Source organism: Gymnodraco acuticeps, unplaced genomic scaffold, assembly GCF_902827175.1.
Source record: "Gymnodraco acuticeps unplaced genomic scaffold, fGymAcu1.1, whole genome shotgun sequence".
NCBI lineage: Eukaryota > Metazoa > Chordata > Actinopteri > Perciformes > Bathydraconidae > Gymnodraco > Gymnodraco acuticeps.
The window spans coordinates 1-24574 of NW_022992174.1; the positions used below are offsets into that span (position 1 = coordinate 1).

At 43.5% G+C, this 24574-nt stretch overlaps 1 protein-coding gene across 1 annotated transcript; it reads left to right on the forward strand.

Moving 5' to 3' along the window:
- Positions 1-1456: 1456 nt before the first annotated feature.
- On the forward strand, positions 1457-22938 carry LOC117538776 (GRAM domain-containing protein 2A-like; the record flags this gene model as incomplete). Its single annotated transcript, XM_034204648.1, has 8 exons — positions 1457-1560; positions 1960-2058; positions 16059-16130; positions 16222-16281; positions 16641-16776; positions 17375-17468; positions 19071-19172; positions 20028-22938. Coding segments are annotated over 8 exons (716 nt in total), but the record flags the coding sequence as incomplete, so codon positions are not given.
- Between the last annotated feature and the right edge of the window lie 1636 nt (positions 22939-24574).

Consider the following 24574-nt stretch of genomic DNA (forward strand, 5'->3'; position numbering starts at 1 on the left):
ATCACCTGTTCTTCACCTGTTCATCTCCTCTTCATCACCTCTTCATCACCTCTTCATCACCTGTTCTTCACCTGTTCATCTCCTCTTCATCACCTGTTCATCACCTGTTCATCACCTGTTCATCACCTCTTCATCACCTGTTCATCACCTCTTCATCACCTCTTCATCACCTGTTCATCACCTGTTCATCACCTGTTCATCACCTCTTCATCACCTGTTCACCTCCTCTTCATCACCTCTTCATCACCTGTTCTTCACCTGTTCATCACCTCTTCATCACCTCTTCATCACCTGTTCATCACCTCTTCATCACCTCTTCATCACCTCTTCATCACCTCTTCATCACCTCTTCATCACCTGTTCTTCACCTGTTCATCACATCTTCATCACCTCTTCATCACCTCTTCATCACCTCTTCATCACCTCTTCATCACCTGTTCTTCACCTGTTCATCACCTGTTCATCACCTCTTCATCACCTCTTCATCACCTGTTCTTCACCTGTTCATCACCTCTTCATCACCTCTTCATCACCTGTTCATCACCTCTTCATCACCTCTTCATCACCTCTTCATCACCTCTTCATCACCTCTTCATCACCTGTTCTTCACCTGTTCATCACCTCTTCATCACCTCTTCATCACCTGTTCATCACCTCTTCATCACCTCTTCATCACCTCTTCATCACCTCTTCATCACCTCTTCATCACCTGTTCTTCACCTGTTCATCACCTCTTCATCACCTCTTCATCACCTCTTCATCACCTCTTCATCACCTGTTCTTCACCTGTTCATCACCTGTTCATCACCTGTTCATCACCTCTTCATCACCTCTTCATCACCTCTTCATCACCTGTTCTTCACCTGTTCATCACCTCTTCATCACCTCTTCATCACCTCTTCATCACCTGTTCTTCACCTGTTCATCACCTCTTCATCACCTCTTCATCACCTCTTCATCACCTCTTCATCACCTCTTCATCACCTGTTCTTCACCTGTTCATCACCTCTTCATCACCTCTTCATCACCTCTTCATCTCCTCTTCATCACCTCTTCATCACCTGTTCTTCACCTGTTCATCACCTCTTCATCACCTCTTCATCACCTCTTCATCACCTGTTCTTCACCTCTTCATCACCTCTTCATCACCTCTTCATCACCTGTTCATCACCTGTTCTTCACCTCTTCATCACCTCTTCATCACCTCTTCATCACCTCTTCATCACCTCTTCATCACCTCTTCATCACCTCTTCATCACCTGTTCTTCACCTGTTCATCACCTCTTCATCACCTGTTCATCACCTGTTCATCACCTCTTCATCACCTCTTCATCACCTCTTCATCACCTGTTCATCACCTCTTCATCACCTGTTCTTCACCTGTTCATCACCTGTTCATCACCTCTTCATCACCTCTTCATCACCTCTTCATCACCTGTTCTTCACCTGTTTGCAGTGTATTCGTGTGCGTTGTTGCGGGACATCCTGCTGCAGGGTCGTCTCTACATCTCCAGAAACTGGCTGTGTTTCTACGCTAACCTGTTCGGGAAAGACATCAAGGTGAGAGGAGATTCAAAGACTCTTTTTTCATGTTTAAAATAACTTTAAATAAGCTTCTTCCTGAAACTCATTAGAGCTCAAAAACACGTTGAGGACAACTTCCTGTTCATGAAAAGACTAGGGTTGTTTTCACACAAATAGGAGAGAGACAGTTAAAGTAAGTACTTATATGTGGAAATGTACAAGAGTAAAAGGTACTCTTTATTGATATCTACCTCTGATAGGATGTGCAGTAGTGGTATTATAAAGTAGCAGAACAAAGACACGCTCAATTAATGAAAGAACGACCTCACATCTTTGTAAAGTGAGTAAATGTACTTAGTTACTTTGCACCCCTGCAGAGACAGGAAGTGTTTGCTCTGCCCTTCACCATAAAGTGTGTGTTTCCTGTCCCTGCAGGTGTGTATCCCCGTGGTGTCGGTGCGTCTGGTGAAGAAACACAAGACAGCCGGCCTGGTGCCCAACGGCCTGGCTATCACCATGGATACGGCTCAGAAGGTGTGTGTGTGTGTGTGTGTGTGTGTGTGTGTGTGTGTGTGTGTGTGTGTGTGTGTGTGTGTGTGTGTGTGTGTGTGTGTGTGTGTGTGTGTGTTAGTACTTTAGGTTTTCATACAGACACGGTTGGATGTGAAAACAGCTGTATAATGTTTTATGGATGATGTTTATTTTTCGGAAATGGCCTAACATTTGTCTAAAAAACTACATTTCCCATGAGCCTCAGCTACTGTCACTGAGGATTTAAGTCATAGGAGCTAATTAAAATCACAACATCCAAAAGTGAATTCCCTTTAAATGCAGACTGTAAAATTAATCAGATGTTTAACTTCTGTAAAGAATTTGAAGCTTTGACAGAAACCGCTAGGGGCGTCTAATGGAGTAGACGGATCCAACAGGTGGTCCTGATACTTCATAATAAATCCATTAACATCCTGCTATTTTTTGTTCTAATTCGACCAAAACTTGACCCAGTTTAAGATTAAAGCTATCTGTGATCTACTATTTGGATATATGTGCAGCTATCATGCCTCCAAAGGCGAACAAGACAACTGCTAGCTTAACCAGTAGCATGGCTGAGGCTAAGGATCAACGCAACAACATAATAGAGCAGTGGTTCCCAACCTGGAACGCTTGGGGGGGCGCCAAAGAGCAGGTAGTCATATCATTAGGCCATGGAAGAAAAAATCCTAACAAGTTGCAAGAGGCACATCCCTATGTCGTCGGGAAAAAATAAGAAAAATCGCTCTACTCCGGAATGGATAAATGATAGAATCAAACATCAAATCAAATCAAAAAGTGCAGCTTACACCTTACAAAGGTTATCTGGTACAGAGAGTGACCGTTGTTCCTATGCAAAATTGTGCAACCAAGTTAAATGGGAGTGTCGGAAAGCTAAAAGAGAGCATGAAAGAAAAATTGCAAAGGAAGCCAAAGAGAATCCGAAAGCTTTTTATAAATATGCCAGAAGCAAGCTAAAAGTCAATGCCACAGTCGGAGATCTGAAAAAGGCTAATGGCAGCCTGGCTCAAAATGACAAGGACAAAGCCAATACACTAAATTCCTTCTTTGCTAGTGTGTTCACAAAGGAGGATACCTCATCAATACCAGACTTCCAGGACAGACCATTTAATACTACACTAAATAAATTGGACTTCACATCTAAGGACATACATAAAAAACTATCGAACTTAGATGCCTCAAAAGCATCAGGACCGGATGGCATCTATCCCAGGATTCTCAAAGAACTGTGTGACGAACTAGATGAACCCTTACTTACCATATTTAAAAAATCGCTTGATGAAGGTGTGGTACCACAGCCTTGGAAGGATGGTCATGTAACTCCTATATTCAAAAAAGGTGACCGAAGCAATCCTGGAAACTATAGGCCTGTCAGCCTTACAGCAGTAGTATGCAAACTCCTTGAATCCTTGGTGCGTGATGCCGTCATAGAACATCTTGACTCAAACAACCTATTATCAGACCGCCAACACGGCTTCGTCCAGGGCAGATCCTGTTCAACCCAACTCCTGGCCTGCCTTGACATATGGTCTCGTACCCTTGACGAAAGAGGAAGTCTCGATGCCATTTATTTGGATTTCCAGAAAGCATTTGATACTGTACCTCACAAAAGATTACTGAATAAGCTCTATGGGTATGGTATCCGTGGAGACATACTCACCTGGATCTCAGACTTTCTCAAAAACAGGCGACAGAGAGTCTTTGTTAACGGGAAACCATCTGGATGGTGCCCAGTTCTTAGTGGAATTCCACAAGGTAGTGTCCTGGGTCCTGCACTGTTTGTCCTCTATATCAACGACCTACCGGATAATGTGAGCTCCTGGGTCCAGATGTTTGCAGATGATACTAAAGTCTTCAAGGAAATTAAGTGTAAAGAGGATGCAGAAAAACTCCAGTCAGATCTCAGAGAAATACAAAGATGGTCCGAGTGTTGGCAGCTCAAATTCAATGCAGCAAAGTGCAAAGTAATGCACTTAGGTTTTCTGAATAAAAAATATGAGTATAATATGGGTGATAATTCAAACACTATAAACCTATCCGAGACTCAGAATGAAAAGGACCTTGGTGTGAATGTTGATAATACCCTGACATTTAGTGACCATATCCGTCGGCCAAGTAACAAAGCCAATGGTATCCTAGCAATGATCCGCAGATCATACACTTATTTGGACTCTGACGTAGTACGTAGTTTATACATCTCTCTTGTACGGCCACTCCTCGAGTATGGGAATGTCGCTTGGTCCCCCATGTACAAAAAGGATGCTGAGCTCATCGAGAAAATGCAGAGAAGGGCAACGAAGCTGGTTCCAGAACTAAAGGACCTACCATATCAAGAACGACTGCAACGTCTTAAAATCCCGAGTATGTATTATAGAAGGGCGAGGGGAGATATGATCGAAGTTTTCAAATATCTCCACAACATCTACAAAACATCATGCCCACTACAACGGGATTATAACACCAGGACTCGTGGACACTGCCTCAAGTTGAATAAACAGTACTCAAGACTGGCTATCCGCCGCAACTTTATCAGCCTGCGTGTGGTTGACTTGTGGAATGATCTGCCAGAAAGCGTTGTCACATCCAAGACGGTTAACTGTCTCAAATCCCGCCTCGACCACTACTGGTCAAACATCACCTTCACTTTGGACTATGTGACTGTTGCCAGCATCCATAGTAAATAAAGAATCAGTGATCTACTCATTTATTTATGAGCGACTAAAAGGCCTTAGGCCTATTACAGCCGTATCCTATTGATTGATTGATTGATTAGCTAGAACTAGCTGGATCTGATCGATATGGACATAAACGCGAGGGAAGTCTAATCTGACGGGAGAGAGAGATCAGCTGCTGCTGACGAGTTGACACGCAGCTCTGCATAATCACATGCAGCGGTGAGCGGACAAAACACACACTTCAGGTTAAAATATCACACGTAGCTATTTTAGTGACCTCTCAAACTACCGTAACTAGTTATAGATATGTTTAGTTTTACTGTCGGGTCACTCATCACTGATCCGCGAGCTGCATGATACTGACGGGCTGTCAGGAGAGGGAGAGCGCTCCGTTTATTATTCCCGTGTTCTTGTAAATTACTGAACACTTTTGAATAATGTAGTTAATCTACTATAATTAGTTTGTTTAATATCGAATCATATCAATTAGTTTTAAAGTTCAACAAATAACAAAGAAGACCTTTGACCAGCACTTTTCAAATGTTGTCCGGAAGATTTCAACTTTAACGGACATGTTGACCGGAGAACAAATATTCTAACGGGAACTCTGGCTAGAGGACATCCGCAGAATTGTAAGGGAAGTGATTCAGGATGAAGGTTCCTCGCTCAAGACAGACAGTCAGCTTGCGATTGCACCAGTAAGAGCTGAATTGGATGAATGTAAGACTCAACTTGCTGATCATGAGGAAGGTTTAAACACCCTGGCCGCCCGGATTGACTCTGGAAGCCCGCAGCACTCAGCTAGCTAAAGACAATGCTAAATTACAGTTGAAAACAGACGACATTGAGAATAGAAGGAGATGTTGCAATCTACGTATTGTTGGAATACCAGAAGGTGTTGAACAAGGCAACCCTACTACGTTCATCTCTAACATGCTTCACTAATTGTTTACCGGACTGGAGAAAGCACCGGTACTTGACCGTGCTCACCGTGTGCCCGGCCTAAAGACGGAGAGCGCCCACGCTCCTTCCTCTGTAAGGTTCATCTTTTTCAAGTGAAAGAGGAAATACTGAAACTCCCTCGTCAGGAAGGCAAGCTGCTCGGCGCACCCAGATGTTCCCTGACTGCAGCGCAGCGCGGCATCATGAGGTGAAGGCTGTGCTTCGCAGGGCAGACGTCAGATATGGGCTCCTTTACGCGGCACGACTGCGGATCGCTTTCGGCAGTGAGACGAGGATTTTCGACTCCCCCCAATCCGCGATGGAATACTACACTACTAAGATAAAGCCTCCCGCCGAAAACATGTGAACATTTGTGCTGTTTGTTCGAGGGCCGTCTGTTAAGTCAAGGAGTCGTTTACCACGGACTGGAGATCGGGACCGGAAGGATCCGGGTGGATCAGGCCGTAATGGAACCGCTCTCTGCAGGGACGCTGTTTGAGCCGGGATAACTGACTGTTTGTGCTCTCTTCCTATAGTCATGTGTCTCCAGACGCTGCTTGTATCTTGACTCATGTGAGGGTCTTTCTTTCTTTCTTTTCTCCTGATCATTTTCCTCATAACGTTTAAACAGACTTTTCATTCACGGGATCTTTTGAGACTCTTTCCTTGAGACCTCCTCCTGCAGGTCTGTCTTGTTCACCGGTTGCTTCAGTTCGAGTTTAGCTTCAGTAACTACTCCATGAATGTATCTGCTCATGTTTAAAGCATCTTGTCTCACTGCTCATAGTAACCGGTGCTCAGATCAGACAGACAGCAGACAAGCAACGCGTATTTGTGAGAGGGTTTAGCTTTGAGCAAAATACCTGTTACAATTATTTTGCACACGTCTTTTGGGTCTTGTTTTATGTGATTATTGTTTTCAGCTTAGAATAAGGACACTAGAGGAGTTCACTGCTGGATAAGCACATTCTGTTATAAGGACCGAACGTGGTTAGATATTGAGGTAATGGCGGTTAGAGGAAAGCTTGTTAAGCTTTGGGAACATGGGGAGAACAATGTGTGATACATGTTTTCTTTTTTGTGTGTGTTATAGTCTGTTTTTGTTTTGTTTGTTTTCTTATGGTTTCTGTTAAGAATGCTCCAGACAGAGTACGGCAATATTTTAGCACCTTAATCTATGACCAGCTTGCACTTCAGCTCTCCATTCTTTCAGTAAGAAATCTTCAATGACGACTCCATCTGCCCGCCGGGGGTGAATGGCTGCCAGGTGAACTTCATCAGCTGGAACCGTAAGGGCCTAAATCAACCTGTAAGAAAGTCCTCTCCCATCTTCCTCAAGGTCAATGCTGCATTTCTCCAGGAAACACATTTAAAGATTTCAGACCCTTCAAAACGTATAACTCAGTGGGCGAGGTGTACCACTCCAAATGCAATGGTAAAGCTCGAGGCACTGCTTTACTTATTCACAAATCTGTACCCTTTGTTGTATCTCAGATCACTGAAGACCGCAATGGTCGATATGTTATGGTACCTGGCTCACTGTATAACACACCCTTAACTCTTATTCATGTTTACGCACCGAACTGTGAAGATTATATGGTTTCTAATGAGCTATTCTTCGATGTGCCTGTTGCTGACGGTCACCGATTGATCGAGGGGGGAGACATGAGTTGTGTTCTGAACCTAAAGTTGGACCGCTCTTCAGCACGACCCGTGCAGTTAACGCAATGTGCATTGGGTCTGGATCACACAGAGAGACTCTGGGAGCCGTAGATGCTTCCTCTTCCCGTCAGCTAGGCAGTACTCTTTCTTTTGTACACCAATCGTACTCACGCATTGATCACTTTTTTATTGACAAACGCCTTCTTCCGATGGTACGCCTTCATCATTGCTCATATGATGCTATAATAATATCAGACCATTGTCCTTTGATCATGGAGCTATGCTTTGAGAACCAACGCCTTCTCGATCTTGGAGATTTAACACTTACTTTCTATCTGATGAAACCTTCAGAAAAGGACACATCTCTTGAGATGAATATTGATAAAGACGTGAAATGGACTGGGAGAGTCTGAAGGCATCTACCCGTGGGGAAGTAATCTCTTACGGCCCGTCCACACTACAGCTTCGACAGCTTCAAAAACGGTTTCCAACGCGTCTGCCCATTCACTTTGAATGGGGTGACGTCACTTTTCGCCGAACTGCATTGTGGGAAGCAGAGCGGAGCTTTCCTGGCGTTTCAGGCTGCAAAAGTTGAGCAATGTTCAACTTTTGAAGCTTCTGAAGCTTTCGGTGGAAGCGTCAGCCAATCAAATCCTATGCCAGTACAAGCTCTAGCCAATCAAACCGCTGCTTGTGTGTCAGGGGCGGGAGATTCATGTGATTGGTTGTTGGTCGAGTTTCAGACACGCCCAGCTCCAAGCTTTTTTTGAAGCTGCAGTGTGGACGGGCCGTTACAGCTCCTTCAAAAACAAACACAGAAGGACGCGCTTGCTGGAGTTGACCAACATGATTTTAAATTTGGATCAGCAACATTCTGCTTCTCCATCTCCTGATTGATATAAACAGAGATTACAGACAGAATGTAATCGTCTTCCTGCCAGACGGGCTGAACAGAAGATTTTAAATCAAAGGGGTTGGTTTATGAGCCGGGCGAAAGAGCATCCAAACTCTTGCTCACGACTCAAAGCTCAAATCAGAAATGAGTCACCTGACCCTTGATTCTGGTGGAACACATTTAAGAGCTTCTACGTAGACTTTGGAATCTGAATCCTGTCGGAACCGAAAACTGCTGGATACATTTTCTGAAGGCATTTATTTTCCCACTTTAGGCGATGATGCTAGGAAGCGGCTCGATGAACAAATGACTGCATCTGAAACTGAAGAAGCTTTGAAAACAATGCAAGCGGGCAAATCTCCTGCTCCAGATGCTCCAGATCCTTCTGATGCTCCAGGTGCTCCAGATGCTTCTGATGCTCCAGGTGCTCCAGATGCTCCAGATGCTCCAGATGCTTCTGATGCTCCAGGTGCTCCAGATGCTTCTGATGCTCCAGATGCTTCTGATGCTCCAGATGCTCCAGATGCTTCTGATGCTCCAGATGCTCCAGGTGCTCCAGATGCTCCAGATGCTCCAGATGCTCCAGGTGCTTCTGATGCTCCAGATGCTTCTGATGCTCCAGGTGCTCCAGATGCTTCTGATGCTCCAGATGCTCCAGATGCTTCTGATGCTCCAGATGCTCCAGGTGCTCCAGATGCTCCAGATGCTCCAGGTGCTCCAGATGCTTCTGATGCTCCAGATGCTTCTGATGCTCCAGGTGCTCCAGGTGCTCCAGATGCTCCAGATGCTCCAGGTGCTCCAGATGCTTCTGATGCTCCAGATGCTTCTGATGCTCCAGGTGCTCCAGATGCTTCTGATGCTTCAGGTGCTCCAGATGCTTCTGATGCTCCAGATGCTTCTGATGCTCCAGATGCTTCTGATGCTCCAGATGCTCCAGATGCTTCAGGTGCTCCAGATGCTTCTGATGCTCCAGATGCTTCAGGTGCTCCAGATGCTTCTGATGCTCCAGATGCTCCAGATGCTTCTGATGCTCCAGATGCTCCAGATGCTTCAGGTGCTCCAGGTGCTCCAGATGCTTCTGATGCTCCAGATGCTCCAGATGCTTCAGGTGCTCCAGGTGCTCCAGATGCTTCAGATGCTCCAGATGCTTCTGATGCTCCAGATGCTCCAGATGCTTCAGGTGCTCCAGGAGCTCCAGGTGCTCCAGATGCTCCAGATGCTTCAGGTGCTTCAGGTGCTCCAGATGCTTCAGGTGCTCCAGATGCTCCAGATGCTTCAGATGCTCCAGATGCTTCTGATGCTCCAGGTGCTCCAGATGCTCCAGATGCTCCAGATGCTCCAGATGCTTCTGATGCTCCAGATGCTCCAGATGCTCCAGATGCTTCAGATGCTCCAGGTGCTCCAGATGCTCCAGATGCTCCAGATGCTTCTGATGCTCCAGATGCTCCAGATGCTCCAGATGCTTCTGATGCTCCAGATGCTCCAGATGCTTCTGATGCTCCAGATGCTTCAGGTGCTTCAGGTGCTCCGGATGCTTCAGGTGCTCCAGATGCTTCTGATGCTCCAGGTGCTCCAGATGCTCCAGATGCTCCAGATGCTCCAGATGCTCCAGATGCTCCAGATGCTCCAGATGCTCCAGATGCTTCTGATGCTCCAGGTGCTCCAGGTGCTCCAGATGCTCCGGATGCTTCAGGTGCTCCAGATGCTCCAGATGCTCCAGGTGCTCCAGATGCTCCAGATGCTCCAGATGCTCCAGATGCTCCAGATGCTCCAGATGCTCCAGATGCTCCAGATGCTTCTGATGCTCCAGGTGCTCCAGGTGCTCCAGATGCTCCAGGTGCTCCAGATGCTCCAGATGCTCCAGATGCTCCGGATGCTTCAGGTGCTCCAGATGCTCCAGATGCTCCAGGTGCTCCAGATGCTCCAGATGCTCCAGATGCTCCAGATGCTCCAGGTGCTCCAGATGCTCCAGGTGCTCCAGATGCTCCAGATGCTCCAGATGCTTCTGATGCTCCAGGTGCTCCAGGTGCTCCAGATGCTCCGGATGCTCCAGGTGCTCCTGATGCTCCAGATGCTCCAGATGCTCCGGATGCTTCAGGTGCTCCAGATGCTCCAGATGCTCCAGGTGCTCCAGATGCTCCAGATGCTCCAGATGCTCCAGATGCTCCAGGTGCTCCAGATGCTCCAGGTGCTCCAGATGCTCCAGATGCTCCAGATGCTTCTGATGCTCCAGGTGCTCCAGGTGCTCCAGATGCTCCGGATGCTTCAGGTGCTCCAGATGCTCCAGATGCTCCAGATGCTTCTGATGCTCCAGATGCTCCAGATGCTCCAGATGCTCCAGATGCTCCAGATGCTCCAGATGCTCCAGATGCTCCAGATGCTCCAGATGCTTCTGATGCTCCAGGTGCTCCAGGTGCTCCAGATGCTCCGGATGCTTCAGGTGCTCCAGATGCTCCAGATGCTCCAGATGATCCAGATGCTCCAGATGACCCAGATGCTCCAGATGACCCAGATGATCCAGATGCTCCAGATGATCCAGATGCTCCAGATGATCCAGATGCTCCAGATGCTCCAGATGCTCCAGATGCTCCAGATGCTCCAGATGCTCCAGATGCTCCAGATGCTCCGGATGCTTCAGGTGCTCCAGATGCTCCAGATGCTCCAGGTGCTCCAGATGCTCCAGATGCTCCAGATGCTCCAGATGCTCCAGGTGCTCCAGATGCTCCAGGTGCTCCAGATGCTCCAGATGCTTCAGATGCTCCAGGTGCTCCAGGTGCTCCAGATGCTCCAGATGCTCCAGGTGCTCCAGATGCTCCAGATGCTCCAGATGCTCCAGATGATCCAGATGCTCCAGATGATCCAGATGCTCCAGATGCTCCAGATGCTCCAGATGCTCCAGATGCTCCAGGTGCTCCAGATGCTCCAGATGCTCCAGATGCTCCTGATGCTCCAGATGCTTCTGATGCTCCAGATGCTCCAGATGCTCCAGATGCTCCTGATGCTCCAGATGCTTCTGATGCTCCAGATGCTCCAGGTGCTCCAGATGCTCCAGATGCTCCTGATGCTCCAGATGCTTCTGATGCTCCAGATGCTCCAGATGCTTCAGGTGCTCCAGATGCTTCTGATGCTCCAGATGCTCCAGATGCTCCAGATGCTCCGGATGCTCCGGATGCTCCGGATGCTTCACATGCTCCAGATGCTCCTGATGCTCCTGACGGCCCGTCTACACTACAGGCATCAACAAATCTTGAAGCTGGGCGTGTCTGAAGCTTGGCGATTTTTTACGAGCACCGCGACCAACAACCAATCACATGAAGCCCCCGACATACAAAGCAATAGCAATGTTAACACGAAGTACACTGGATATAAACTCCCCAAACAGGCGAAACCCTACCAGTTTCACCCACTGTCTCTGCCTCCTCCCTCCATGCCTGCTTCCTCCACTGTCTCTGCCTCCTCCCTCCATGCCTGGTTCCTCCACTGTCTCTGCCTCCTCCCTCCATGCCTGGTTCCTCCACTGTCTCTGCCTCCTCCCTCCATGCCTGGCTCCTCCACTGTCTCTGCCTCCTCCCTCCATGCCTGGTTCCTCCACTGTCTCTGCCACCTCCCTCCATGCCTGCTTCCTCCACTGTCTCTGCCTCCTCCCTCCATGCCTGGTTCCTCCACTGTCTCTGCCTCCTCCCTCCATGCCTGCTTCCTCCACTGTCTCTGCCTCCTCCCTCCATGTCTGGTTCCTCCACTGTCTCTGCCTCCTCCCTCCATGCCTGGTTCCTCCACTGTCTCTGCCTCCTCCCTCCATGCCTGGCTACTCCACTGTCTCTGCCTCCTCCCTCCATGCCTGGTTCCTCCACTGTCTCTGCCTCCTCCCTCCATGCCTGCTTCCTCCACTGTCTCTGCCTCCTCCCTCCATGCCTCGCTCCTCCACTGTCTCTGCCTCCTCCCTCCATGCCTGGTTCCTCCACTGTCTCTGCCTCCTCCCTCCATGCCTGGTTCCTCCACTGTCTCTGCCTCCTCCCTCCATGCCTGGCTACTCCACTGTCTCTGCCACCTCCCTCCATGCCTGGCTCCTTTGTATCCCGGTAAATAGTTCTGGTCAGAAAGAACCGGGTGATTTGCTACCATAATTTCTCGTTTGGAATATGAGGAAATGAACTGTGGTCTGGCTCTCCCTGCTTACACGCGGTTTGATTGGCTAGCGCTTGTACTGGCGGGATTTGCATAAACGGGATTTGATTGGCTGATGAAAGCATCGGGAGCATCAAAAGTTGAACATTGCTCAACTTTTGATGCTCACGATGCTTGCAAAGCCATGCTCCGCTCCCCACAATGTGAGATCCCTGTGGCTGGTGACTGTGCTCACGGGAACAGCGAGTGTCCTGGGACCCAGTTTAATAAATGCCCACACCGGGTTATGTTTTTGGACGCTCTGCCTCCTTGCTTGGTCGGGCCGCTCAATTGTCGGCTTCACAGGAGGCACGTTTTTTTTAATATACGCAGACTTTTTCAAATCGTATACACTCGCTCCTCACCTCAACCTGAGATAGTCTTATCCCTTGATGCCGAAAAAGCCTTTGACCGGGTAGAATGGGATTATTTATGTTATACCCTTGCTACATTTGGATTAGGTGAACACTATATATCATGGATACATCTATTATCTTCATCTCCGACGGCACGAGTACAAACCAACAAAGAGAAATCTAGTTATTTCCCACTTCACGCGGTGCAAGGCAGCTGCCCCTATCTCCCCTCCTGCTCGCAGTAGCGATTGAGCCCTTGGCAGTTCAGCTCCGTTCTGAGGCACATTTGAAAGGAGTGTTTAGAGCTGGAGAGGAACATAAACTTTCCTTACATGCAGATGATGTCCTGCTCTACATTACCATGTCTTCAGTATACTCAACAGCTTCGGAAAAATGTCAGGCTATAAATTAAACCTTCAGAAAAGTGAGTTGCTTCCTATATTTCTGTCATGTTTGTATTAATGTTTGGAACTAATTGAAGCAGGTCACCATTGTAAAAGAGGTCTATGATCTCAATGGGTTTTATCTGTATAAATAAAGGTTTTGAATTGAATTGAATTGAATAAATAAAATAGCTAAAACTCTACCTTTTCAAAATGTCGGTCTGGGACAAACATCCGAGTATATCTCTAATTTAGGGGTAAGAATTCCACAATCACATAATAAACTCTTTGACCTCAACTTTACTGACCTTTTAGAAATAGTTAAGAAGGATTTAAAGAGGTGGAATACGCTACCCCTCTCTGGCCCAATCAATGCCGTTAAGATGATGTTTTGCCGAAATGTCTTTATTTGTTTCAATGTGTGCCAGTATCGATGAGAAGAACATTCTTTGTAGCCCTTGACAAATCTATCTCAACATTTATTTGGAACAATAAACCTTCAAGAATTCGTAAGGCTTTTTTGCAAAGGCCAAAACAATCAGGAGGAATGGCTTTACCTGACTTTGAGTATTACTACTGGGCAGCTAATATTCGTAGCATGTTATTTTGGAAAATGCCGTGAGACAACCAACAACCACCCTGGTTGGCTGCTGAAGCCTCATTCTGTAAACAGTCTTCATTACCTGCTCTCTTGACATGCCCCACAACTGTGGATCTCTGCATATACAAATAACCCAACACTTGGACATTCCCTTAGGATCTGGGCCCAGTTTAGGAACACATGTCAATCAATCAATCAATCAATGTTTATTTATATAGCCCAATATCACAAATGTTACATTTGGACATGTGGACTTGTATTACGGAGCGTCCACACTACAGCTTCAAAAAAAGCTTGGAGCTGGGCGTGTCTGAAGGTTGGGGATTTTATTCGAGCAACGCGACCAACAACCAATCACATGAATCTCCCGCCCCCGACATACAAAGCAAAAACCCCCGGGGATTTTATGCGAGCAATATATATATATATATATATAAACTCCCCAAACAGGCGAAAACCTACCAGTTTCACCCACTGTCTCTGCCACCTCCCTCCATGCCTGGTTCCTCCGGTTTGTAAACCGGGTGATTTGCTACGGCGATAATTAGTTTCTCCTCCATCTTTTTTTTAAATATAGAAATGAACGGCGGGATATCTCTCCCAGCTTAGACGCGGTTTTTGGCTAGGGCTTGAGCTGTCAGATTTTCAGAAACGGGATTTGATTAGCTGGTGCTGGCTACTCCAGAGACGGGCCGCTATGCTACCCACAATTCAGTTCGGCGAAAAGCGAGGCAACGTGACGTCACCCCATTCAAAGTGAATGGGCAGATGCGTTGGAAACCGTTTTTGAAGCTGTCGAAGCTGTAGTGTGGACGGGCCGTTAATGCCCTTTTCAGCACCTATTGATCAAAATCATTCTTTTCCCCCATCACTGCAGGACCTTGCTTTTAACATTTGGGAGACAAAAGGTATTCAATCTTTTGGAGATGTATATATTGATGGTACTTTTGCGTCAAGCTGAAGCTGAAATATAATCTTACTAACAACCAATTTTTTAGATATTTGCAGGTTAGAAGCTTTGCTCGAACTAATTTCCCTTATCCGCCGGATAAAACAATATTAGACCATATTTTGGATGTTAACCCACTCGGGTGGCTTCTCAAATATATAAGATCATCTCTCAACTTGACTGCCCCTCCTTATCTATAATCAAAGGCCAATGGGAAGAGGACTTACAATTACAATTGGATGAGGACACATGGGATTCAATTCTAAACAAAGTTCACTCCTCCTCTATCTGCGCACGGCATGGACTCCTACAGTTTAACATTCTTCATCGTCTACACTATACTAAAGCCAAATTAGCCAAGTGTTCTCCTAATGTGAGCCCCATGTGTGCTAGGTGCAAGAATCAAGTAGGGAGTCTTTTCACACTTTTTGGACTTTGCAAGTACTGGGAAGATGTCTTTAAAACTCTCTCAGAAGTGTTTGAGATTCCTCTCAGTCAGTCTCCGCTGACAGCACGGTTTGGAGATGTTGCTAGAGAAGCTCAACTTCCAAAATATAAATGAAATGCCATTGCTTTTGCATCGTTGATAGCTCGACCACTAATTCTTCTTGAATGGAAGGATGAATCCCCACTCACTGGATTAGAGACCTGTCGCAGTGTCTGCAGAACATCCGGTCCACTCTGATCTACTGACAGATGTTATCAGGCCTGGCAGCCGTTGATCCCACACGTAGAGAAGTGCAGGCTGGACGTAACTCTTTAAAGACAGATGTGAGTGTTGCTGAATCTGGGCTACCAGCTAAAGCAATATTGTACGTTTTGCATATATTTTGTCTTTTTGTATGTTTTGTATTTATTTCATTTTTGTGTCATTTGTGAGAGCACTTATCTCATTTGCTCTGTTTTGTTTTTTCTTTCATGCTGGGGTCGGGTGGGGGTCTATTGGATCTGCTTTTTGGCAGTCTGGTTGAAATGTGCACTGTTGCATCGACACTATGTATTTGACTGCTCAATGACATTCTGTATGATTTTTCTTTGTAATGAAAACTTTCAAAAATAAAGTGTTAAAAAATAAATAATTTGAAGCTTTGTGATTGGATGTATTTGTAGCTGCAATGCACCCTGGGAGTCGTAGTTTACTTCTCTCCTTCAGATTTTATGTCCACAGTTTTCTTTCTTACTTTTCGTCAATTCACAGAAACTTTCTATCATAGATTTCTTTTTTTGTTGTTAATTGACATGAACCTTTTAAAGTGAATGCTACAGCAAGCAATCTACAACTCCCAAGATGCATTTCACCATCAATCCTCCAATCACAGAGCTTTAAACTATTAATATTATTATTATGATTACAGTACGTGTTTGTGTCGCTGCTGTCCAGAGACAGCGTGTACGACGTCCTGCGGAGGATCTGCACTCACCTGCAGGTCAGGAACATTAACAGTTGATTTATATTTGTTAATTAATTTCAGAATATTTATCAGTTTTCTTCCTGACTTCCTGTTTCTCTGGCTGCAGGTGAACGGGAAGATTCTGAGTCTGAAGCAATACCTGGAGGAGCCCAGCTCTCTGTCCATGGTGACGTTATTTAATACACACACTTTATATTCAATTAAGTTAAGTTAGAAAACTCTCCCTGGTCCCCGGCTTGAGCTTCAACGTCAGGATCCATGTATTTATGATCCTCAAGAATGGAAGTAGTCAAAACAAAAAAAGAGGATTTGTTGGTATTTTTCCCCAAATCTCAAAATACGGACTTTTTCTCAAAATCTCAAAAGTCTGACTTTTTCTGAAAAATCAAAAATAATTGGACTTTTTCTCAAAAATCTGACTTTTTCTGAAAAATCAATTTTTTTTTGGCTTTTTCTCAAAAATATGTATTTCTCTCAAAATGTTGTGTGTTTGTCTCGGTGTTGACGTCTGTCTCCTGTCTTCAGGACGAGTTTCCAGAGGTGTTGAAGTGGAGGAGGAAGCCTTCTCTTCCCGCCGTCTCCTCCTCGCTGCCCGACCTGTTGGGAAACTCCTCCCCGAGCCTCGTGGCCGACACACCCTTCAGCACACACACACTCACAGGTACCATCAGTGTGTGTTTTCCTTTTGAGTGTCTTTGAAGTCCTTTTGAGTCTTTGTGTCCTTTTGAGTCTCTTTGTAGTCCTTTAAGACTACTCCTCAGTAACGTTCACTGACTCTTCAGTAACGTTCACTGACTCTACTGTAACGTTCACTGACTCTATAGTAACGTTCACTGACTCTATAGTAACGTTCACTGACTCTACAGTAACGTTCACTGACTCTACAGTAACGTTCACTGACTCTACTGTAACGTTCACTGACTCTATAGTAACGTTCACTGACTCTACAGTAACGTTCACTGACTCTATAGTAACGTTCACTGACTCTACTGTAACGTTCACTGACTCTACAGTAACGTTCACTGACTCTACAGTAACGTTCACTGACTCTTCAGTAACGTTCACTGACTCTACAGTAACGTTCACTGACTCTACAGTAACGTTCACTGACTCTACAGTAACGTTCACTGACTCTACAGTAACGTTCACTGACTCTTCAGTAACGTTCACTGACTCTACAGTAACGTTCACTGACTCTACAGTAACGTTCACTGACTCTACAGTAACGTTCACTGACTCTACAGTCGTTGTTTCTGCAGACAGCAGTTTGGAGACGGAGAAGATCCTGCTGACAGAACCAGTCCCTGAACTGGGCCAATCAGAGTACCAGCTGCTCAAACTCTTCGTCCTGCTGTGAGTCCCACTTCTCATCTAATCCATTACCACCTAGTTACCTGTGAATGTGATCAGTCCTAATTTCAGATACAAGTCATTTAACCTCAATATCAAATGCAATGCTAATAAAAACAAGATGTTGAGTATTGCGTAAGACAACAGAACAACGTGACCTTAGTAAATAAAGATATTTAAGATCAGAAATTATTTTTGTAACAGTAAAACCTGCCTTTCGTTCAGCAGATTCAGTCAGTAGTCCAACACTGAAACACATGAGCACCAACTACAGTTTAAAAAAGCAGAAGTGGAATCTGATCCGACAGGAAATGCTCTGTTTTAGTTTAATACACTATTTGATGAACATATCGGTTCAGCTGCTGAATTCAAAACAGAACAAATGAAGCCAAGAAAGTGAAAACCATGAAGCAGATTCAGGCAGAACAGAGAGATCCAGACTTTAAGAACGATCATACAGAAGAGACAGAAAAGCTGATTTATAAGAAGTGAGAGTTTTTATAAAAAAGGAGAATTTTATAAAAACTCAGGAATTTGAAAGAAGTTAGATTTCCGAGAAAAAGTTAGATTTCCGAGAAAAAAATTAACATTTAGAAAAAATTGTTGAACATTTTGGTAAAAGTCTGAATTTTTATAAAATAATATTCTGAAAAAGTAGTTAGAATTAAATAAATACTCAGGAATTAGAAAAACAAATTGAGATTTGGAGAAAAAAAACGAGAACTGTGAAAAAAAAGTCCGGGTTTTTTCAGAAATTGAGATTTTTGTAAAAGAAAAGTGAGAATTCTGAAAAAAAAGTCATGTATTTGAAAAAAAATTGAATTTTGAAAAAAATATTAAAAGGAAAATAAATCAGGATTCTGATAATGTTTTTAAGAAGATGATTAGGGCCACGTGTAAAAAATAAAACATATTTAATAAAGCAGATTCAGGCAGTAGAGATTTAAAACAGAACAGTACAGCTTACAGAGAAAAGGTCTGATCCTGAAAAGAGCTTAGTGGCTCTTTTCAGGATTTGAATGTCTCTGTAATCCTGCCAGTAATCCAGAAATACCTCACAGTAAAACAATCAGTTCAGATAGTTCAGAGAGGATGATGAACTGCTCGGTGTGTTCAGGGCAGTCTCTAGATTCAGACTGAAGTGTGTGTTGGTCTCTGCTGCCCCCTGCTGGTAGCATAGATTCCACATGCATTACATGGACAGTCACGCTTCCAAAGCATACCATACAATTCATTAGACCTTTATTTATAGCATCATATGAAATGAAATGTTCTTATGACATACTTTTACATTTTACGTCCTGAAAAGTCCTGGGATAGAACAACGCAAAGTGTTTTTTGGGAAAGGTCTATGATGTTAAGAAAAAGTAATCTTATAGTTTCACCTAGAAAAATTAAAAGTCATAGTATGTCGTAAAATATTATAAGTATGTTGAATACATTCATAGTAAAGTATGTTGTAATAAATCATAAAAGGTTATAGTATAGTCTGTTGCAATAAGTCATAGTGAAATCATTATTTATTATTTCGTAGAAAAAAGTCACAGTCTCTTATGACTGATCAAATGTTTCAATAAGTCATAATATAGTATGTGTTCCCCTCAGGGTCTTCCTGCTGGTTTTGTCTTCCTGCTATCTGGCTTTCAGAGTCTGTCGTCTGGAGCAGCAGCTGAGCTTCCTGAGCAGCCAGACCCCCCTGAAAGAGAGGTGACTGACACACACACACACACACACACACACACACACACACACACGCACACACACACACACACACACACACACACACACACACACACACACACACACACGCACGCACACACACACACACACACACACACATACCATGTATACATCACTTCAGGGGACATTACATTGACTTACATGCATTTCCTGGAGACTTATCCTAACCTTAACCAAAACCAACACATGCCTTACCCTTACCCTAACCCTTACCCTTACCCTTACCCTAACCCTTACCCTTACCCTTACCCTAACCCTAACCAAGTCTTCACCCTAAAATGAATGATTCCCCTCATGGGGACCTCCAATTTGTCCCCATAAGGGAAGCCAGTCCCCACACGTGACTATATAAACAGATTTAGGTCCCCACAAGTATAGTAATGCTAGACCACACACACACACACACACACACACACACACACACACACACACACACACACACACACAGCTTCCTGAGCAGCCCTGAGAGAGAGGTGAAACTCACACACAGGTTTTTTTTTTAAATATGATGACTCGTTCTTATTAAGTTTTCCTTTCCTAATGTTTGTATTTTGTTTTACAAATAAAATAAATGTTCTTAAAGTGAGAGCTACAGCAAGCCAACTACTACTCCCAAGATGCATTTCATCATCAAACATCCAATCACAGAGCTTTAAACTATTATTATTATCTCTCAAGTCTAACCAATTTTCTGTCCAAACAAAAAATAAAACAAGACTTTTTCATTATAAGAAACACATCATCATGAAACACATCATTATGTAAAGAAATGTAAATGTTAGTTTAAAAGAAAAATAAATAAATATAGACATTTTTTTTCAGGTGTGGAGAGCTGCCCTGCTGGCTGGCCAATCAGAGGACAGGAACCTGACACTGCAGCCAATCAGGGAGTGGAAGAAGAAGAAGAAGAAGAGACCTGCACTTACGTAGTCCGTCCATCAGAGGGCGACGCTGAGCAAAGACTGTACTCGCCGCCGCGACCGGGTTACCATAGAAACGTCACATAGAGGTCGCAAGGGTTCAGGGACGAAGAGATGCTGTAACATAACAGATATAGAATATCAATGTGTGTGTGTGTGTGTGTGTGTGTGTGTGTGTGTGTGTGTGTGTGTGTGTGTGTGTGTGTGTGTGTGTGTGTGTGTGTGTGTGTGTGTGGTTTTCATACTGATGTGAAAACAGCTGTAATAATTTATTATGAACGATGTTTATTATTATTATCTCGGAAATGGCGGAATGGTCTAAGAAACTACATTTCCCATGAGCCTCAGCGGCTGTTGCTAAGGATTTAAGTCAGAGGTGCTAATTCAAAACACAGCATCCAAAAGTGAACTCCTTTAAAATGCAGACTGTAAACATAAGTGAGTTATTTAACTTCTGTTCAGATTTTTAAGCTTTGTGATTGGATGTTTTTACTGCAATGCACCCTGGGAGTCGTAGTTTACTCCTCTCCTTCAGATTGTATTTCCACAGGTTTTTTTAACTTTTCGTCAGTTCACAGATACTTTCTAACATAGATGCTCTTTTTTTGTTGTTAATTGACATGAACCCCTTAAAGTGAAAGCTACACAAAGCCAACTACTACTCCCAAGATGCATTTCAATATCAAACATCCAATCACAGCGCTTTAAATCATTCCATTAAAAGTGTGCTGAAGATGTCACTGATTTTACAATCTGCAGAAAATAAACAGGAGATTTATATCTGATATTAGTAATCATTAATTAAAGTGATCCAGGACACATGTTGCTTTGTTGTAAAGTTATTAACAGCTTTTATTCAAAGACAGATACTTTTTAAAGCCGACAAAGTGCCAGAAATAAGAAAGTCATCTGTAAAAAAAACAAAACATTATGAATGAAATCAACAAATGTTTTAAACTCGAGTTGAATCGCTGCCTTTATTTCAAAAAGTGTTTAATCTCGTGGAGAAACCTTTCCTGCTGAAGTTGAATGAATCTTTCTGTAAATGTGAAATGTAGGAAGAGGATCTGGGCCAGGTGTCGTTTTGGGGAGATTTTACCAAAAGAGTGATTTCTTTTTCAATTTGTTAAATTAAAGGCAGAATTCTGCGATTTTTTGAAAATATTTGCAATATTTTTTCCCCTCAGATTTCTGTTCTAATCTCAGAATTATGAAAAAATAAGTTTAAATGTATTTTGTATTTTTTTTTTTATATCTCGCAATTCTGGGAAAAGTTCTGACTTTTTTCTCGGAATTCTTAAAAAATATTTTTTACCTCTGATTTTAATCTCGGAAAGTTTACTTTATCCTAAAAGTCGGAATTCTGAGTAAAAAGGTATTACAGTATATATTCTTTGACAATCGCATAATTCTGATTTTAATCTTGGAATTCTGAGAAAAAAAGTATTTTTTTACGTCTGATTTGTTTACTTTATCCAAAAAGTCAGAATTCTGAATAAAAATGTAGTATATATATTTTTTGGAAAATTGCATAATTCTGGGAAGAATTCTGACTAAATTAAATTAAATCTTATTTCTGAGGGAAAAAAATCGTAATTCTGATATTTTCTGAGAAACAATTCCATATTTTTTCTTATGGAATGTCAGAATTCTGATTTCATTTTAGAAAATTCTGACTTTAATCTAAGACTTCTGGATGAAATCGTAATTCTGAGAAAATCTTTTGAATTCTGATTATTTTTCTGAATTTTTTTTATTTTAATATATATTCTTTTTAATTCCCATGTGTCCCGAATCCTCTTCCGTAGAAACTGAATACTGCTCATGGTAAAAAAAACATTTACACTTGATTTAGTATACTTACTGTGCACAGATGACTAATTACTGCAGGTGCTATTTCAAATGTACTAACAATTGATCTAATTTGCTTACTATATTATTATTGCTTCTAAAGATTTAGCGTCAAGCTTTTTAAAAATGCACTTTATTCCCACTTAAATTAAATGATATTTAAGTGAACTCCAAATACATGTCCTATACATTATAATATTTAAAGTACTTTATACATGTATTTAAAACGAAGTACAATGTTTTTTTCACTTCTTAAAGATGCACTTTATTCCAACTTAACTTTAAGTGTTTTCAAATATATTAAAATAATCATTCCCAATTCTTATCAATGATATATCACTGCTAATCCACTTATAATAAATACGAATTATATATATATTTAATATCCCAAAAACTGTGAATAATACATTTAAATATAATTAATTATAATTTAGATTTTTAATTAATTCTATATAAAATGTTTTATGTTTACTTATGTAATATATATTTCTGTCAAGCACTTTTTTTAATATTAAAATGATTACACAAACAGTTTTTTAGTGTATCTTTAGAAGCCCAAATTAAATACATCGTAGGCATACTATGTACATCGTTAGTACACCGGGAATAGCACTCATTCATTACAAAGTATATTCATTAACTCAAATGTACTTTATTTTGTGACCTGAGTTTAGTCTCCTGCAGTTTAAGGGATTTTTATAAAACACATGTTCAGTGCCAAGTCTTTGAGATGTTTGTGAGAAATAAATAAAGAGCCTTGTAGGAAACTACGTCAGAGAGAACACACTGCTAGCCGTTAGCACACCATGCTAACAAATAGTGAATTAACATTTATGTTTGACGCATTTAAAGGCTGGGGAAATATTACAGATTTGTTCAGGATGACGACGAAAAGCGTTTGGATGTTTTTAACTCATTTTGTAGTTCTGGATGTAATATTAAAACACATTTCAATCACCGGACTCGTCTTTAATTATTTACAGCGTTATAGAGTGGAGCAGTGATGAGTCCTAAAACCCGGAAGTGAGTCAGCATTTCACCACTTCCTGTTCCCTCGTCTCAGAGCCAATGGGATCTCTCCGTAGGGTTTAGGGAAATAGCTGGAACTAAGGTCTGTGGTTGAGACTCATTGAAGAGACAGATCACATTTTGTTCTACGACATTAAATCCATCAGCAGAGACCCCGCTGGTCAGCACCTCCAAATCTGAGGCCATGGTTCTCAGCAGGAAACCGATGGACTGTCCACTTCAAGTAGGGAATGAGTCCTTACCCCAAGTGAAGGAGTTCAAGTATCTCGGGGTCTTGTTCTCGAGTGAGGGAACAATGGAGCGTGAGATGGGCCGGAGAATCGGAGCAGCAGGAGCGGTACTGCAGTCGCTTTACCGCACCGTTGTGACGAAAAGGGAGCTGAGCCAGAAGGCAAAGCTCTCTGTCTACCGGGCCATTTTCATCCTACCCTCACCTATGGTCATGAAGGATGGGTCATGACCGAAAGAACGAGATCGCGAATACAAGCGGCCGAGATGGGTTTTCTCCGCAGGGTGGCTGGTGTCTCCCTTAGGGATAAGGTGAGAAGTTCGGTCATCAGGGAGGGACTCGGAGTTGAGCCGCTCCTCCTTCGCGTCGAAAGGAGCCAGTTGAGGTGGTTCGGGCACCTAGTTAGGATGCCACCTGGGCGCCTCCCTAGGGAGGTGTTCCAGACACGTCCAGCTGGGAAGAGACCAAGGGGTAGACCTAGGACCAGGCGGAGGGATTATATCTCTTTGCTGGCCTGGGAGCGCCTTGGGACCCCCCAGTCAGAGCTGGTTGATGAGGGGAAAAGAACGTTTGGGGCTCTCTGCTGGAACTGATACCTCCGAGACCCGACCACGGATAAGCGGGAGAAGATCAGTGTTGAAAGTGTGCCGGTCCTACCCGGTCCTTAGTAACGGTAAGAGATTTCCAGGCGGTCCGGAGCACCAGGAAGAATTGACAGCTCCACCCGTGGAATTTATACTACGAAGGGAAGATATTTTGGTTTGGATTACTGGTCTGGGGGAAGCTCGCGAGTGTGTGTGTGTGTGTGTGTGTGTGTGTGTGTATTTTTGCGTTTGTGTGTATTGTGTTTGTTTCCCGGGGAAACCCTCACGAGAAACACCGGCTGTTGTTCTGCCTGCTGTGACGTTAAGTTACTCCGTTCTCCGTTTGTAATTATGCCGAAGCTTCAAAGTTGTATTTATCATCTGAATCCGAAACAAGTTTAATATTCTGAAAGCCAAGACTTTGTTTAATTGAAACCAGATGAAAACAAACCGTAACGGACCCTGCCGTGTTATCTATGATTACTATACGCCTTACATTCATAATGTCAGCCGGAGGGAGGGGGGGCAGCGCTGCGGAACAGCAGAGTGCGAGGGAGAGCTGTCTTCGTCCCTTCACAAGCTTCAAGAATGTATTTATTGTGTGATTTTGGAAATAAAAGTTTCATATTCTGAAAGCCAAGACTTTGTTTGTTTCAAATCAAACCAAACACCTGAACCCCGAACAAATAGCTTTTTACATAAATCCACGTTTATTTTGAAATTAGCCGTTGAGACTTCCGACTGATTTCGATAGAG